Source organism: Oryza glaberrima, chromosome 3 (genome assembly GCF_000147395.1).
Source record: "Oryza glaberrima chromosome 3, OglaRS2, whole genome shotgun sequence".
In the NCBI taxonomy this organism is placed as follows: Eukaryota; Viridiplantae; Streptophyta; class Magnoliopsida; order Poales; family Poaceae; genus Oryza; species Oryza glaberrima.
In genome coordinates, this window is record NC_068328.1 from 31,612,971 (window position 1) to 31,630,522 (window position 17,552).

Here is a 17,552-nt window from a genome sequence, read left to right on the forward strand (position 1 = left end):
AACTAAAATCGAAACTTTACGCTGAACTAAACACAACCTCAATGTGTAATGTTTAGTTAATTTGAACTAACCAATGTTAAATAAAAAAAACAGAGAAAGTACTAAACTAACATAGATGTCAACGTCGAGGCCGACGTGGTCGTGGATACCCGAGCTATAGCTCCCAATCTCCCATGCACCACCCGGCCCACGGGCCAATCCAAAATTTCCACCACGCCGCGTTGGTGCACAACGCGGTAGCCGGTAGGGGGCGCTGCTTCCGCCCCGGTTGAGCGCCACCGAGAGAGAGCCAGGCACACGAAAGTTTCGTCTCCAACACGACAACCCCCACATTTTTTCCTCTTCCCTCCACTTCGCCCAATCCCCTCATAAAAGCGTGTGCAGTCCATCCCACTCAGAATCCATCGCCCACCCCGCCATTCGCTGCTGCTGCTACCAACTACTACCACCACACCACCTCAGCTTCGCTTCTTCCCCACCCTCCCAAAACCTCCCCAAAATCCGCGCGCGATGTCACGGAAGCGCGAGCGCTCGCTCGAGGTCGTCGCGCCGCCGGCGACCCCGCTCTCCCCGAGCAAGCGGCTGCGGCGGGCGGGGCTCGTCGTGATGTGGCTGTGAGTTCCTGCTCTCGTCCCTCCCCCCGCTTCTGGTTCCTTCCCCCTCCCCCTTGGAATAGCGACTCACCAGTGCCGGTTGCGTTTGGTTCGCGTGGGATCTGTGCTCTTGCAGGCGCAGGAAGCCGAAGCCAGTCGGCGTGGAGCAGATGGCGGCGCGCCTGATTCGGCAGGTGGGTTGTGGTCTCTGCATTTGGGATCGTCTCCCAATTAGTTTTCTGGGTGATTTTCTTTTTTTGAGACTAGGGCTGAGCCCCCCTTTCCATTACCGGAACGGATAAAAAAGATCTTTTCTTACAAACTGAAAGCAAACAGGAGAAGAAAGAGATAAAACCCCCACCCCTATAGCAAGACTAAGCTTCCCATACAAGTGCCCAACAATAGTCACAATTTGGATGAGGGTGGATCGTTTATAGGGAGACTTCCAGACAGAAACTAGGAGAAACGACACACCAAATGCCACCTAAAGGAAGCAGGACAGTAGTCAAGCTCAGCAAAAGCCAACAGACTCAACAACACTCCAGTCTTCTTGTGCACGGCTTCCATCCAAATCTTGAGTTGTATACATCATTTGCTACCTGCTTTACCAGCCTGGCTCCCAGCTCCAGTCTTCTTCGATTTGCCTCCAGTTTCTGCAGAAGAGCCCAAGATTCAATTAGATTACAGACTAAATAAACCACCTCAGTGGGAGTTTTGGGCAGGACATTATCAAAACAAGCTCTATTCCTTGTTTTCCAAATAGCCCACACTACTGCTGATATGCCCACCATCAGCAGATTTTTCATATTTTTGTCATAGCCAGATAGCCAGGTACCAATCACCTGGGTTCTATTCAGAGTGGGTTTAAAATTGAAAGCACAAATGATAATGTTCCAGATCATCTTTGCAAGAGGGCAATCAAAAAACAAATGTTGAAGGGTCTCCTCCCTACAGCAAAACTGATACAACTTATCCCCTTTTTTCCAGCCTTTTTTATACAAGTTATCTTTAGTTAAGATTTTATTTTTCAGAAAAAGCCAAAAAAAGATTCTAATCTTAAGGGGGACTTTGATTTTCCAGATTTTTTTGAAAGGGAAGGTCACTTGTTGCATTTTAAGAGCTAAATAGAAGGACTTGACAGTGAAAGAACCATCCTTGGTCAGTTTCCACCAGATTTTATCTCTAACCCCCTCCTGTAAGGTTAGACCAACACAGCTCTGTTTTATCTTATTCCACTCCATAAGTCTGTCACCATGTAAAGTTCTCCTGAATTTAATTGCATCCCAGCCTCCCGACATAACTTTGGACACAATGATTTGTTTAGTGGTTGTTATATTGAACAAAGTTGGGAATTGCAAGGCAAGAGGTCTGCCTCCAATCCAGTTATCTTCCCAGAACAAGGTTTGTTTACCATCACCCAGTTTTTTTGAGCAGAACTTGTAGAAAGAGTTTTAGATCTCCATGAGACCTTGCCAAAAGTGGGAATCGCCTAGTTTTTTCTTCACCCCCAAAAGAGTTTTCTTGCTTAAATATTTGTCTCTAAGGATTTCTTGCCACCACCCATCCTTGTTTTCAAGATTCCACAACCATTTCCCCAGAAGGGCAATGTTCATTATCTCAAGGTCTAAAATTCCCAGACCACCTTGGTCTCTAGGAGAGCAAATCACAGGCCATCGAACCAAATGGTATTTCCTAATGCCTTGATCCTCCTGCCACAGAAATCTTCTTCTATAGTAGTCTATTTTTTCTCTGACTCCTTGAGGGAGCTTGTAGAAAGATAACATGTATAAGGGCACATTGCTGAGGCTGGCATTGATAAGAATCAATCTCCCCCCAATGGACTGAAATCTGGCTTGCCAACATCCCAATTTATGCTCCATCTTGTTTTCAGTTGGAGTCCAGTCTTTGTTGAGCAATCTTTTTTTGTGAATTGGAACGCCTAACTATTTCATAGGCAAAGTGCCTATTTTACAAGTGAAAATCTCACTATACATTGATTGTCTTTCAACAGCCTTGCCAATACAAAACACTTCACTTTTGTTAAAGTTGATTTTCAGCCCAGAAAGTTGTTCAAAGAGACATAAAATGAATTTCAAATTTCTGGCTTGTTCAGGGTCATCCTTGATCATGAAAATTGTATCATCAGCATATTGGAGAATTGTCACTTTGTTATTCTCATTAATGGGGAGGCCTTCTACCAAGGAATTGTTCTCAGCCCTCTGCACCAATAGAGTGAGTGCTTCTGCTGCTAAATTAAACAGCAGGGGAGAAAGTGGATCCCCTTGCCTCAATCCCTTATGAGTGTTAAAATATGGACCCACCTCATCATTTACTTTAATGGCCACTTTTCCACCTCTAACTACCTTCATAACCCAGTCACACCACTGATCAGGGAAACCTTTGGAGTGCAATATTCTGTAAATGAAACCCCAATCAACCTTATCATATGCTTTTTCGAAATCAACCTTAAAAAGGATGCCACTTGATTTTTTTGTATGCAAAGAGTTGAGTAGCTCATGTAGAATAACAATCCCTTCCATAATGAAACGATTTTTGAGGAAAGCTGTTTGGTTCTTAGAAATGATATAAGTCATGATCCTATCCAATCTGTTCATCAAAACTTTAGTGATGATCTTGAAACTCACATTCAAAAGACAGATTGGTCTGAATTTTTGGATCTGCTCAGCATCTTTTGTTTTTGGGACAAGGGTAACAATTCCATAGTTCAATCTTTCAACCTCCAAAAACCCATTGTGAAAATCATTAATCAAATCCAACAACTCAAATTTAATAATGCCCCAAAACTTCACATAGAATTCAGCAGGGAAACCATCTGGTCCTGGAGCTCTATTTTGTCTCATTTCAAAGACTACTTTTTTCACTTCCTCAAGACTAAAAGGTTTGGTTAGTTCCACTTTATCTTCCTCTGAAACTTGAGTCACTCCCTCCATGTTTAAAGAGCAGGCATTTCCTCTAGTATGACCAAACAGGTTTTTGTAAAAATTTGTTATGTAAGCTATCAGGTTTTGTTGACCTTGAATCACCCCTTCTTCCTGAACAAGAGTATGTATTTGGCTTTTCCTTCTTCTGCCATTAGCTTTGGCATGGTAATATTTGGTGTTGCAGTCCCCTTCCAGAATTTCTTCCTCTTTGCATCTCTGGAACCACTTGATTTTTTCTTCTCTGACCACAGATTTGAGATCAGTTTCAAGTGAGTTTCTCTCCTCCATCATGCCTATGTCTATCCCTCCTGTCTCAGCTTGAATATCAATTGCGTCAATCTTATCTAGAATAAATTTTTTCCTTCTATTATATTCACCCTCCCAATTTTTATTCCAGCCCTTCAGCTTTTTCCTCATGTGTTTCATCCTTTTTTGCCATCTCTCTAAGTTGCTACCATTATAACTGGAATTCCAAACTTCTGACACAATTGACACCAGATCCTCCCTCAAAAACCAACTCTGTTCAAATCTGAATAATTTATGAGGTTGGAGAAACTGCCCTGTCTCCATCAGCATGGGATTATGATCAGACATAGCTCTCACTAAAGGTCTAACTGAGGTAAGAGGATGTGCCACCTCCCAATCAGTGTTAATGAAAACCCTATCCAATTTCTCTAAAGTAGGGGACTCCTGGTTATTGCACCAGGTAAATTGTCTCCCTCCCATTTGAATTTCCCTTAAATTTGCTTGTTCAATAATGGCATTAAAGATAAAACTCCATTTTGTGTATCCACCCGATTTATTCTTTTCACTTTCTTTTCTAAGTATATTAAAATCACCTCCCACCATAAGAGGATGACTTTGTGAGTACACTTCCTTGGCCAGTTCAGTCAAAAAATCAGCTTTCTGTTCCACTTGAGCTGCACCATATACTATCATCAAATCCCAGACTTTTTTGCTGTCCACATTAGACAGCTTAAGTCTGATAAAGTATCTCCCAATTACCTCCCCAATGATGTTCAATTTCTCACTATCAATTCCCACTAGTATCCCTCCTGATCTGCCAGTGGCAGGCATCCATTTCCAAACCATACCCCTCCCTACACTTAGTTTTTGAAGCATCTCAGCAGAGAAGTCATGTTTTATTGTTTCTAGAATACCTACAAAATCAAACTTGTGTTCCCTAATTAAGTCCTGCAAATGACCTATTTTTTCAACATCACCCATGCCTCTAATGTTCCCTTCTTCTGACGGCTTTTTTTCATAGAAGATTGCACTTGTTTAAGTAAGAAATCAATCTCATCTAAGTTAGTACAGTCATTGTCAGAAGAATCCTCATCAGACCAAACATTATCTAGATTATTGTCATCAAATTTTTTTTCTACATCATTAGGACTGTAATCATTTTTCCTCTCCTTCATAAAGAGGTTAATTCTGGCTAATTCCAGATCTTTGATCAAGTTCACATTTGTTTCTATGTCATCTAAAGCACAACCAAGATTAACTCCTAGAACACTAGCCATATTGACAAGAGACACATTTGATGCAGTAACAATGGAGGGGATATCAGTCTGACCTTTGTTAACAAAAGCGTTCTGAGCTTCTTTTCTTTCAATAGCCAGATCCTGTGGTTTCTTATCCTCCTTGTCCTTCAGTCTTTTGCTCCTTCTTATGTCCTCCTCTTGGCTGCCTGAGGTATCATCAACTATGCTGATGCCCAATCTTTTAGCAAAACTCCCTTCTGACTCCTGTGAATCCATGTAATCTTCACTGTCACCTAAATGAACTCTTTCCTGGGCATCCTCAATCATTTCACCATCAATTCCTGCAATCACTGATCTAACTAGGCTTGATTCTTTCTCCTTATCAACCACCTGAGACATATGCTGGATTTGTGTGGGCTGAAAGGGTTCTTCCTGAGAAGGAATATCTGTGTTATTTGTCACAATCATCTCCATCTCACTTGCTCTATTTATTCTTGTTTCAGCTTCTTGAATTTGCATAGCTAAAGCCCTATCTTTGAGAATCTGTGAGCATCTGATTTGGTCTTCACCCTCCATCATCTCAGGGATCAAGACATCTGTCACTTGCTTGTCCTTTCTATATCCACTACTCCCAGCCTGTATGTTAGGATCCTTCTCATCTTCTATCCCACTGACTTGTTTACCATCTCCCTGTCCTGATCTCAAGCTACTCTTTGGTTGAAACTCAGAACCTTCATGACTTTCTTCAAAAAACTGCTCACTGAACCATCCCTGTTCAACTATCTCCTCAAGTTCAAAGAGAGCTTGGTACAGCAGACCTTTGGGTGTTGAGAGGACTAGCTTCAGAGGTAAAGGTTCTAACTCCATCATGCCCACTTTAAATCTTATCACATTCTTAGCTCTAAAGGTATTCATATCTACCTCCATGACGATCCCCAGGTTGGAGCCCACCTCATAAAGAGCCTGATAACTTTTCATTACCTCAGGAATCCCAGTCACCCTAACCCAAACAGTGTGCATTTTACCTACAGCTTCAGACTCTTGTGTCCAAGCTTTCACATTCACCTGCACATCAGTCCCCTTGACATTGAAGTAGTCAAAGTTTGATAATTCCTCAAACCTCATTTTGTTAGGGAATCTCATCTGAAAAGTTCCATTAGGCATGGCTTTGGCTTTCCACTGCCAATTCCATCTAAACTGTTGGGTAAAGCCTTGCTCCAATTGCTCAACTGTAATTTCACCTCCAAAGACAGTAGACACCAGGGCTAACGGGTTTGCATGCTCTTTGGGAGAGTCAGGCTTAGTGTTTTGGATGAGAATACAGCCTAAACCTGGAGCACCATAACCTACAAGCTTAGCCACTGGCCTAGGTTGCTTATCATAGAGGCAGTCTTCAGTTCTGTGAGTCGGCTTGGCACAGTTTATGCAAAAGATACTAGCATTGCAGTCCCTAGCGACATGACCAGAATTTTTGCATCTCTGACAGAAAAATCTCTGTGGGTTGAGGGGATTACCAACACGGGAACTAACTTGCTGAGATTGCTCTGGGATTGGGGCAGCAGCATCGGACTTCACCACCTCTTGAGCCTCCTTTTGCACTGGGCGATACTGCTGCATCACCATTCCTCTTGGCGCCATGGTTTGATCCCCCTTCTCCTTGCCGTCATGTCCTTGCTGCAATCCCTCGCCCTGCTGCGAAGGAGGAGGTTGCGGGCGTCGTCCATCCCCAAAGCGCAACGGCCTCGGATTGAAACGACCACGCCAACCTCCACCTCCTTGATGCGCCATTGAATCCGGTCGACCTCTCACGATCTTCGCAAATCTTCGGGTGTCTCCGTGGATTGTACACCTCCACTTTGCTTCCCCGCCGCCAATCCCCAACCTCGGCCACTCCTCCACTCTCCCACCTTGTTTGGCTAGGGTTTCACGCCGCCATTTAACCCGGAGCCCTAGACTCGGCTGATCTCCCCGAAGGTGTTGTGTATGGCGATCCAGATGCGCTAGAAGTGTAGACCTCGACCCCCCACTTCTACAGTGATGGGCTTGAGCGGTGGAGTCCAGATTCCCTCCGCCATGGGAGCCCAGATTCCCTACGCCATGGGAGCCCACCTTGGGCCACACACGATTGAAAAATCCCCCGCACCACTTCGCGCCCTTTCCTCGAGGGGAGCTCTTCCTTGCTCGCGGAGACTCGGAGACGACATAGCTCGCCGCCGACGAAGATTCCGGCCGGCGTACGGCCGTCACCCCTATCGCCGCTGTCGTCGCCTCCATCCTCAGACCTTCTGATTCCGCAGGCATTGGCGAATCACTTCCTTGCTAATGTCCCCAACACCTTGACTGGTTCACGTTAGTTGATAAGGATCGGATAGATTTGAACCGCAATTGCAAAGGTAATCACTACTATGCCAGCCCAAATCATGATCTTCACCAACTTGGATTTGGTTCTCTCGCGAAAATCGCGAGTTGCAGAGATGAGAACCATGAAAAGCAAGATCCCGAATAAGAAAACAGAAACCGAGGAAACCACAAGAGTGAATGAACATAAACTGTTCTGGGTGATGGTTCATGTTAGTTGATTCAGTTTTTTTTTTCTTTGGGGGGTGAAGTTGGTTTTGATTTAATTAATTTCTACTACTTCATTCGTGCAATAGATGCAAGTGCAGATGGTCAAATTGTTTATGCTTCTCATGTTTCTCGTCGCGCGCCTTGGCAACGTGGAGACGCTGCTTCTCGAGCAACCGTATCTGATCCGAAGGTTGCTTGAGGAGCACTTTGGTATTTTTCAGAGGTTTGCTTCTGTTTACTCAAGTGGAACACATACATTTTTTTTTACAAGCATGAAATTCGAGATTCATTGTCGGGTTTAGATGTTACCAGTGAACGCTGCCAGCTCGTTGTTGACAATGCATCGGTAATCATTATGGGGGCGTGACTTGGGGGAAGTGGAGGAGGTTGGATTGGGGGTATAGTATAGGGTCTCAACACGCTCACAATTTCTTCTATTTATTTGAGAACCAAGTTCCTCCTTGGTTGCCATCATTTTATTGGATGTGTGTTGGGGGTAGTAGAGAGGATTTAGGGGTTTTTATTTTTGAATGATCCAAAAAGTGCGTGACACTTTTTTTTTTTTTTTTTTTGGAAAAAAGCTATATGCTTGAATCTGATAGCGGGATGGTCTGTTTAAATTTGGTTGGTTTACCTGCAAATCCTAGAAAAGTACTGGAATAAGTGGAATTCCTCCTCTGTAGAAACCAACTGGAGAAACTTGCTTATTAATTGCATAATTGCAGTAGTAACTGTCAGAAATGAAAGGCAAAACATTATAAAGCTCCACTAACTACTTCCCGAGAATTATCTGAAACAGTTCTTGACCATTTTTTTCTTGGCACTTATGATTTTAAACATCATAGTCCTGTTTTAATTTCAGATTACCAGGTTACCTACATACCATCTAGCGAATAAACCAGGATAGAACTTCTGTTTTTCCCCAAGTAACAGAAACACCACCAAAATATGGATAAAGCGTTGTTCTCTTGAAATTCTTTCTTTGTATCTGATCTCAAACTTTGAATGTTACGGATGTGATAGATAAATGCTACCATCATTAATTTGGTCTCTTATTGTTTCTTATCCAAAAGATCTTTGATGGAATCCATACAAGATACGGTTCGCAAGGCTGTCCACTCAGAGGCCAGTATTTTGGACCTTATTCACGTAAAATGTGTGATCTATCTATACATATGCTTTGTCTTAACTCCTTTTGATATGTCATACAACAGATGAAGGAAAGACAGACAACATTACTTTCTGGAGGTGCTTATCAGCATCCAAGGTATCTGCCATTTTTGTATCTTCTCCTAAAATGTTGAAAACTAGATGGGCATTTAAATTCCTCTATTAAGGCACTTTAAAAGTTTCTTGATCCATGTCATGATCCTAAAAACCAAGAAAATGAAGTCGTGTTATGCATTCTAACATTTCTTTGGTGCACAAATGAACCTGAGTGCACTGCAAGTTCTACCTATGAACTGCAAACATGTCCAAAAGGAACATAATAACCAAAAGGAACATAGGAACCAAAACCGTGCGAGGAGCCCTACCAAACTGGCCCTAAAGATACATAGGAAGAATGCTTAAGAATGTGCTCTGTTGTTGTGATGGAGTGAAAGTGTACTACGATATGTATTCCATATACATGTATTAATCTCTCATTGTATCTCAAATTGTAGACCAAATATATCAGAAGGTTTTCCACAAACTGGAGGGAGCACTAGAATGGTTAAGTTATTTTTTGTTGATGTTGAGAGACCAGAAGACCCACTTTTCACAGGTTCTCCAGTACAATGGCAAAATGGAGCCAACGCTAAAGTTGCAATATTTGAAAATGGGAGTCAAATCACACAGGGTGATCTTTCTAAACTACAAATCGAGATTTTACCAGTCCATGATGATTTCTTCACTGAGCGAGGACCAGCAAATTTCACCAAAGAGGAATTCAACAAGCAGATATACATGTGCAAAGGGAAAGAGTCAGTATTGAAAACTGTCAATTTAACAAATGGTGAGGCCAATCTTGGTTCCTTCTTCTTTACAGAGAGTTCCCATGGGAAAAGGTTAAGATTGGCAGCAAGAGTAAAATATCAGGATCTTGCAGTCAGGGTTCAGGAAGCAACCAGCTATTCTTTTGTTGTCAAAGACCGTCGTAGTAAATGTGAGTATCCACCTGTTCATTTTAACATCAGAACCCTTTTGACCATACATGATTGGAAACTCCAATACACGATGTATGTTGCTCACAAAATGCAGCATTTTCTATGCCTAATCATCTGAAGAACATGATACTCGCACAAGTGGCTACCAAGATAATATAGACAAAATATTTATAATGAACATATTATATATATTTCATTAGCTATTCTGGTCTCGTACATGCAATGGCACTATTTTTTCTAGTGAAACGAAGTTTGCCACTTGTCTTGCACTTTTAGAAGGGAACACCTCCAGGTCTGAGTTCTGAAATAAACAGTATGCAATCCTAGTCCTTTGACGTCTGTTATACTTTTGTTGATCATTGGGGATTTTCTTATGACTTGCAATGTCTTGCGCAATGGAAAAAGGTTCAGATCGCTGTAATTTTGTACAATAGACGGTAAATTAACAGTACGCACAGCAAGTTGTTTCACTTTGCCAGGTACACATGTGGTAAATACCCCTAGAACTAATTGCAAAGATGGACAAACTGAACCAATTGCATACTAGCAACCAGCAATAATTGTGTACATACATCTTGTCTTGACACAGCCAACCTTATTGCCTACTTTCAGTAAATAAAAAGAGCAATTCTCCATCTAAGGAAGAAGGGATTCATTGTTTGAAGAAAATTTCCCTAAAAGGAAAACGTTGCAATGACCTTGCGGGCAAATATATTACTAAGGTGAAGCATTTGATGCGCTGTTACCACAGAGATCCAGCTGGTCTCCAAAAGGTAATTATGCAATTGCTATGATGTTTCTACAGTTACCGTTTCTTCAAATTACCTGCAAAAAGTATATACTATCAGTTTGTCAGGGAACAGTATATTGTTCATATTCCAACTAAAAAAATGCCACAGATGTGAACTGCGAGATGCTACTTATCAATTTTTGGGAAATGGCTGTAGCTTGCAAAAAGATACCTCCGCCTCCTAGCCTTCAGTAGAAAAGTCCCAATATATTTTATAACTTAAATTTCATAAATATGAATGTTAGTGCTATAAACAATCGGCCTGTACTTGCTATTCGATATAGCTCCTATGAACCATACTCTATGGAAGTTTCTGTAATTACCTTTTCTCTTTTCTTCTTCTGTTCCTTGTGCAATATTTGTTATTAGTATTAGGTATGCTGCATGTAGTTTAAACAAGATTTAAAACACAAATCATGTGTGGAACACAACTACTTACCTTTCACATGCTGAAGGGTTAAAACGTGGCGGTACTTGCCGCTTGCACTAACGTTAACCCAGACATTCTTGTAGGTGCAGTACACATCAGAATTATTATAATAATCCAATTTATTAAAGATTAAACCAAGTTGATCTATTTTACATTTCATCATTCAGGTATACTAATTGGAATAAAATGTTCAGTGAACATCAGTTTTGTTTATTTACCAAGTTAATTGCTTACTTTACCTTGTAATACCATGTTTGCTCCTGAAAGGAAAATTGCTAGTAATGCTATATATATTCACGTGCTAAGAAACTCACATCTTCTTGCAACCAGCTTACTGGCATGAAGAATGAAGATTGGAATACCATGATTAGTCATGCAACCACGTCTGATCCTGGGGATGAGATCCATTCTTACAGAGTTGAGAAAAATACTATAATCTTCTTCAATGATTTCTTTGCTCTAGTCGGTATGTCGGTTGATGGCTCCTATGCTCCTTACCACGCCAACAATCTTAATCAGCTACAGCAGGTATTTATTGAACACCATTCCGATGCAATTAAAATATTGACATCTGTTTATATTCACAAAAATAGTACTCCCTCCTTCCCAAATTGATCATCATATAACGTAATCCAAAATATCTCAAATTGATCATCATATAACCGCATGGACACAAATTTCATCGGAATACAATTAATGCAGCATGGGAGAATGTGTGCATGCTAGGGTGTAATTGGCATGGTGTTTTAATCGATGCATGCATTATGAGAGAATGTGTGCATGATGTCTTGATTGATGCGATTTAAATTATCTTTGATCTTGGTGCATAAACATATATGATGATCATTTTGGGATGGAGGGAGTACTAGTATGCTGGGCCTACTAACAATTGCAAATATTATCAACTTGTACATCAAGATGTAATGTTGGAACACATGACTAACCTATATGTGGCATTGCTGAACATAAACATGGGAGAGTCATATAGTCAATCTGAAGACCAATGCATAAAACAAAAAAGGAACATTATTTATGTTAAATCAGATATTTATTTGTGCTATGGAGTATATCGTTGGCCATAAGTTGATAAACTCACTCAATGATGATTAAAATGTGTTGTTGTCTGTGAGTACTTTTGTAGTGCTCCACCCTACCTATATAAACGTAATTCCAACTTCGAATCCTAGCTATTTATAATATAATGTGATGGAATGACATAATGGAGTATTTTGTTACAGCGTAAAATGAACAAGTGGAAGGAGTCTGCGTATCAGAAATTTGAGGAACTGGAGAAGTTGGGGTGTCTTATTCCTGATCATGTCATGATCAATGGCCAACCTGTTCCCGTGTCTCCAAAAAATGATGCCAGTCATTCCATACAAGCCAACCCAACATGCTTTAATCACCAGATTGCACTTGAAGGTCTTTTATATATTCATTATGATCCATACAAAATCCTAGTCATTTCATTTTACTCAAGATTCAAGTCGTTGCGTAATTAGGTCAGGGACATCGATTTCAACAGCAGAATGGATTTTCAGCAGTACACGTATCTACTCCATACAATGTTGCTGGAACTTCCACACAACTAAAAGAGCCGTTGCAACAGTATCCTTATGAACAAAGTATGCATGAAGGTCAATACTACTCCCTCCGTTTCATATTGTAAGACTTTCTAGCATTGCCCACATTCATATAGATGTTAATGGATCTAGAGATATATATGTGTCTAGATTCATTAAGATCTATATGAATGTGGACAATGTTAGAAAATCTTACATTGTGAAACGGATGAAGTATATACCTGCCTAATTTTCACTGAACACCCTCCAAGTTACTATAACTGTTCATAGTTTCAACTTGCTTCAGAATCTGGTCGGGAGGGTCCTTCTATGCAGCATAATGGAACTTCTTACTCTCTGACTGAGGAAAACATCTTGAACGGTCTAGGCTCTGGCTTAGTACAATCAACTATCCTATCTCAAAATACTGCAGTAGTAAGTAAAAACGAAATTGAAATATTAGGACATGATATTTTGTCGTGTCCATCTCTTTCTAAATGAAGATTGAAATTCTTTAGTTGGTAATTTCTCGTTTATGACTTGAAATGTTTCTGTATATAGGTCCCAGGTGCAGATCCACGGCACAGTGGATATGCCAGCACCTCTACAGCTGACGCTGCTGGTACTTCTTGTCCTGTAACAGGTGTGCAGCTACACTGAAACTCTTATAGTTCAACAGTACATTTGCAGTGAACTCGATCATTGCTACTCAAACCACTTTTCTACATTATGTATTTGCTGGGTGATGAAATGTTGATGTTGGAACTTCCTCAGATGGAGTTGGTCCATGGGACTATCCGATTTTCAGTGATCTGTATCCAAATGTAGTAAGTACTTTGCGCTGAATAAGTTGAACATGCTATGGGATTTACTTCAAAGCAATGTGCTCAATCTGAAGCAATGTTGTCAGTGGCTTGTTTGGTGTTTTTCCTTTGTTTGTCATGACATTTGTAGATGTTGTTCCAGGAACCGTCAGGACTAATCTATGGGCATGTGGTGGAGGCAGACCAGGCCTTTCTCCCAGATAGCCACGGTATGTGTACCCACGGAGAACATGGCAGTAGAGTATGAATACTTTCGTAACAGAAGTTTTGGTGCTGTGGAGTTTCTATTTGTATGCTTCTTTTAAACTGCTTTGACATGTTATTTTCAACTAAGTATAGTTCCAATTTCCTAAAGTGTGCAAAATAATGTCTTATATTCATAATAAATTGGGTGAACTCAATATGTTATTAACAATAACAGAATTGCTTCGCCCCCTTTTGATACCAGCAACCTGAAACAGTATATTATTCGTTACGACAGACTGCTAGAACAGGTTATACATCTAGATCTAGGACTGGGAGGGAACTATTACTCCAGTTCATGGCACTCTGAATTTGACACGCTCTTTTCAGCAATACTACGAGCATCTGCTTTAGCATTCCTCAAAATGAATAGAAGTTGAATTGTGCGATTACCAAATTGCTGATGTACTTACTGGCTACTTAAGAATTTTTTGACTCAATACTAGCCACTTAAGATTCGTGCCATGACAGTGTGTTTCTCATTTCAGAACTGGCAAATGCCGACAACCAATTTACTGGAGGTAATGATGATAGTGCTCCATTTGACTGAAATCACCGCAACAAGTTATTGTCTAGTCTCAACCATACTAAAGTGTTCAGTACTTCCAGTGTGATTATAAGTGTGTAGTAGTTCGTAAATATAGTAGGGACATATTATGTCAGCTATTCTTTAATTTGTTCCGCTCACGTTAAATTTGCTGCCTGCACATTTGGCATAGTTTGTTTGTACTACTGAATACTGAGATCAAATATTGATATTGATGCACTACGCCTAATTCAATTCAATTAATCTAGTTTGTCCCGGTCAGATGAGTTTCTATCTACTTTATGCTGGAGTACATACGATTGAAAATCTCTCTGCAGCTGCAGCGACAACAGCACGAGAAATGCACGAAGGAATTGTTCTCAAGAATCTTAAGATGGTAAATACACACAAGAGAGGGGTACAGTATACAAGACTTAGTTTTTCTTAAGTACAACAGATCTTCCATTCCTCCATGATCCTATCAGCTTCTACACCCAAACCACACAAATCACCATGCACGAGCCCTCTTCCTCCACTGCCAAATCAACTGCAAAACAAACAAGAACACATGCCACATTACTCTTCCATTTTCATGAGACAAACAAGGTCACAAGCACATCATCCACCATGTAATGGTGCATGGCCATATCTCACCTCACCTGGGGCTTGAGTAGCCAAGCATCCATGTGGTGATCAGTAGCCGATGTCAGCGTCGTCGACGACGAGGTTGCCGGTGATGAGCTCACGGTAGGCGGCGACGGGCCAGATGAACCCCCTCGGGAGGAGCTTGACGGCGAGCTCGACGTCGATGATGATCTCCCTCATGGCCGGCTTCTTCTCGCCGCTGATGGCGATGAGGTAGCTCCTGCCGACCCAGCCGATCCAGCCGGCGATGTAGAGGAAGAGCAAGCCCGGGGTGATGAACTCGCCCCAGTGCCGCTGGTCGCCGCTGACGATGAGGTGCGGGAGGCCGTCGGCGCCGCAGAGCAGGCCGAACTTGCCGTAGTTCTCGAAGCGGCGCTTCGTCTTCTCGATGGTGGCGTTGATGGCGAGCGCCGGCGCGGAGTCCGGCGCGTACTTCTTGAGCGATGACTGGAGCTTCTTGATGGACTGCTTCTCCCGCTTCGCGAACGCCTTGGACTCCTTGCACGGCGTCAGCCCGGCGATGTCGGCGGCGGCGGGGGGCGGCGACGTCGCCGCCGAGGAGAGCAGCACCGAGGACAGCGCCAGCGCCGCGGAGAACGTCTTGGCCGACGCCGCCAGCGACTGCGCCATCTCGCCGGCGCCGCCGTTGTTGCCCGACGCGGAGCACGACACGGAGAACCGCGCGGCCGGGGACGACGGCGCGCGCGCCAGGCGCGGCTTGGCGGCGAAGGCGGTGGATGCGGCGGCGAGGGCGGCCATTGCTGCTGCTGCTGCTGCTGCTGCTATCGGCGAGAGAGAGTATTTGCGATCGGAGTGGGTTTGCGGGTTTGTATCGTGTGGGGGGGATAAGGGGGAGGAGGCGGGAGCGGGTGAGGCGGGGATAAGGGGGGAGTGAGGTGGGAGGCGGGGATTGGCGCGGGGGAGTCCAGCGTGGACGTGTGGGGGGCGCGACCGTGTGGAGATGCAGATTTTGTGGGGGCTCGGTGCTTTCGGCCTTGTGGCTGCCGCGGTTTGAAGATGATTTTGTTTGGCTCCGGCTGTGTGCCTGTGTGTGCTCGCCATATGCACGTCGTGCCTGCCAGAGTCTCGATTAGGATTTTGTTCACTGGGGTTCCCATTTCAACGAGGGGAAATAAATGGTTCTGGAGATGTCCATTTCTACTAGAGTTACTTCCTCCGATCATAATATCTGGCGTTCATGATAGCATTTGATTATACTTATTTAAATACTAACCGCTCCTTTATTATAAGGTGCCAAGTGATCAGTAGTGCTAGTTATCTCAATTAGGATTCTTTATTTCCCGCAAAAAAAAAAAAGATTCTTTATTAAGCTGAACAAACATCGAACAATTAGGGCTGTTTAGTTCCCAAAATTTTTTTCCAAAAACATCACATCGAATCTTTGGACATATGTATGAAGCATTAAATATAGATAAAAAGAAAAACTAATTGCACAGTTATGGGGGAAATCGCGAGACGAATCTTTTAAGCCTAATTAGTCCGTGATTAGCCATAATGCTACAGTAACCCACATGTGTTAATGACGGCTTAATTAGTATCAAAAGATTCGTCTCGCGGTTTCCAGGCGAGTTTTGAAATTAGTTTTTTCATTCGTGTCCGAAAACCCCTTCCGATATCTGGTCAAACGTCCGATATGACACCCAAAAATTTCCTTTTCCCCAACTAAACACACCCTTAATCCACTATTTCACACAGTAGCGTAGTACCACACCCGTTCTGCGCCTGCACGCTACGCGAAACCTGAAGCCCCCGCGCGCATACCAGCTGGGTCGTGTTATTCGATCTCACAAACACAAGAACTCAAGAAGTACCAATAACATTTCATCCATGGACTGTACGGTTCGCAAGGCTGTCTCGCGAGGTTTCGCTCTAGCAGCAGAGCCGAGCTGCCGATGGGTGGGTGGCATCTGAAATCGATGCACTTCAGTGGCTTCAACCGAGCGCTATCTGTGGATCTCTCAGCTGGAGTAATACTGGAGCCCATGGACACTTGTGCCCGCTCCGCGTATTTCCTGATGCCACCCATTTCTACCCGGGCACACTAGCTACTGGAAAATTTAACCGCCGTGAGGCGAAACCAGATGGCCAATATACCAGAGGAAGTGGCGATGTGTGAGAAGAAAAGAAGACTCGCCATATATATATGCAAAATCTCGTTTAGGATTTGTTTACTGTGTTCTCATTCCAACAAGGGAAAGAGAATAGATAAAGCTCTAGTTATATGGTTGTTGCCAAAAGATATTTCGATCATTATTTTAATGCCAGCCTCTTTCGAAGAAGAGATAAAGCTTTACAAAAGACGGTTCAACACTTGTCCACTGTGCAAGATAAATCTGAACAAATTTTAGTTGAATTCAAACATTTAGAAAACTCAAAATTTGCTCGAAATTGCAAAAACAGAAATTGCCAAAAAAAATTAAAAACTAAACAGATTTTGCTAAACTTAAACAACCATTTGCAATTTTTTTTTGATTTGTATAATTGGTGACAAGTTTTGAATTTTGTAAAGTATGTTTAAATTCAACAAATATTTGTTTCCATTCGAGTCTTGCACATGGTCGCCCAAGGGTAAAATTGTCTTTTGCAAAATTTCATCTCTTCATTGCAAGATATATTAAAATAGTGGTTGGAATGTCTTTTGCCAAACAACTATTCAACTCCTTTAAAAAAGAGTAGCGATGGTGTCAGCAAATATGCCACCCCATCTATTCCAATGTAGATTTGGTGCTACCCCTTAAACTTTTTGATATTAAAAATAACTAAATATAAATGGATGA

General features: G+C 42.3%; 2 protein-coding genes across 7 annotated transcripts; one reads left to right on the forward strand and one right to left on the reverse strand.

Moving 5' to 3' along the window:
• The first annotated feature begins 380 nt into the window (after positions 1-380).
• Positions 381-14,345, forward strand: LOC127766508 (uncharacterized). 5 transcript variants are annotated; one of them, XM_052291566.1, is made up of 17 exons: positions 564-614; positions 730-787; positions 1,674-1,793; positions 1,881-1,994; positions 7,674-7,810; positions 8,661-8,712; positions 8,802-8,854; positions 9,252-9,733; positions 10,347-10,507; positions 11,285-11,482; positions 12,193-12,376; positions 12,457-12,591; positions 12,824-12,951; positions 13,078-13,159; positions 13,291-13,343; positions 13,483-13,549; positions 14,072-14,345. In XM_052291566.1, exons 4-17 carry the CDS (start codon positions 1,905-1,907, stop codon positions 14,131-14,133), a joined length of 1,884 nt encoding a protein of 627 aa, XP_052147526.1. In that variant the 5' UTR covers positions 564-614; positions 730-787; positions 1,674-1,793; positions 1,881-1,904; the 3' UTR covers positions 14,134-14,345. The 5 variants fall into 5 exon arrangements, with proteins under 5 accessions (XP_052147523.1, XP_052147524.1, XP_052147526.1 ...); XM_052291567.1 differs by having other exon boundaries at positions 567-614; positions 1,918-1,994; XM_052291565.1 differs by having other exon boundaries at positions 1,674-1,994.
• A 126-nt stretch (positions 14,346-14,471) lies between these two features.
• LOC127766510 (photosystem I reaction center subunit III, chloroplastic) lies at positions 14,472-15,580 on the reverse strand. 2 transcript variants are annotated; one of them, XM_052291570.1, is made up of 2 exons: positions 14,769-15,580; positions 14,472-14,656 (listed from the first exon to the last, which is right to left on the reverse strand). In XM_052291570.1, exon 1 carries the CDS (start codon positions 15,511-15,513, stop codon positions 14,803-14,805), a length of 711 nt encoding a protein of 236 aa, XP_052147530.1. In that variant the 5' UTR covers positions 15,514-15,580; the 3' UTR covers positions 14,472-14,656; positions 14,769-14,802. The 2 variants fall into 2 exon arrangements, with proteins under 2 accessions (XP_052147530.1, XP_052147529.1); XM_052291569.1 differs by having other exon boundaries at positions 14,764-15,579.
• Between the last annotated feature and the right edge of the window lie 1,972 nt (positions 15,581-17,552).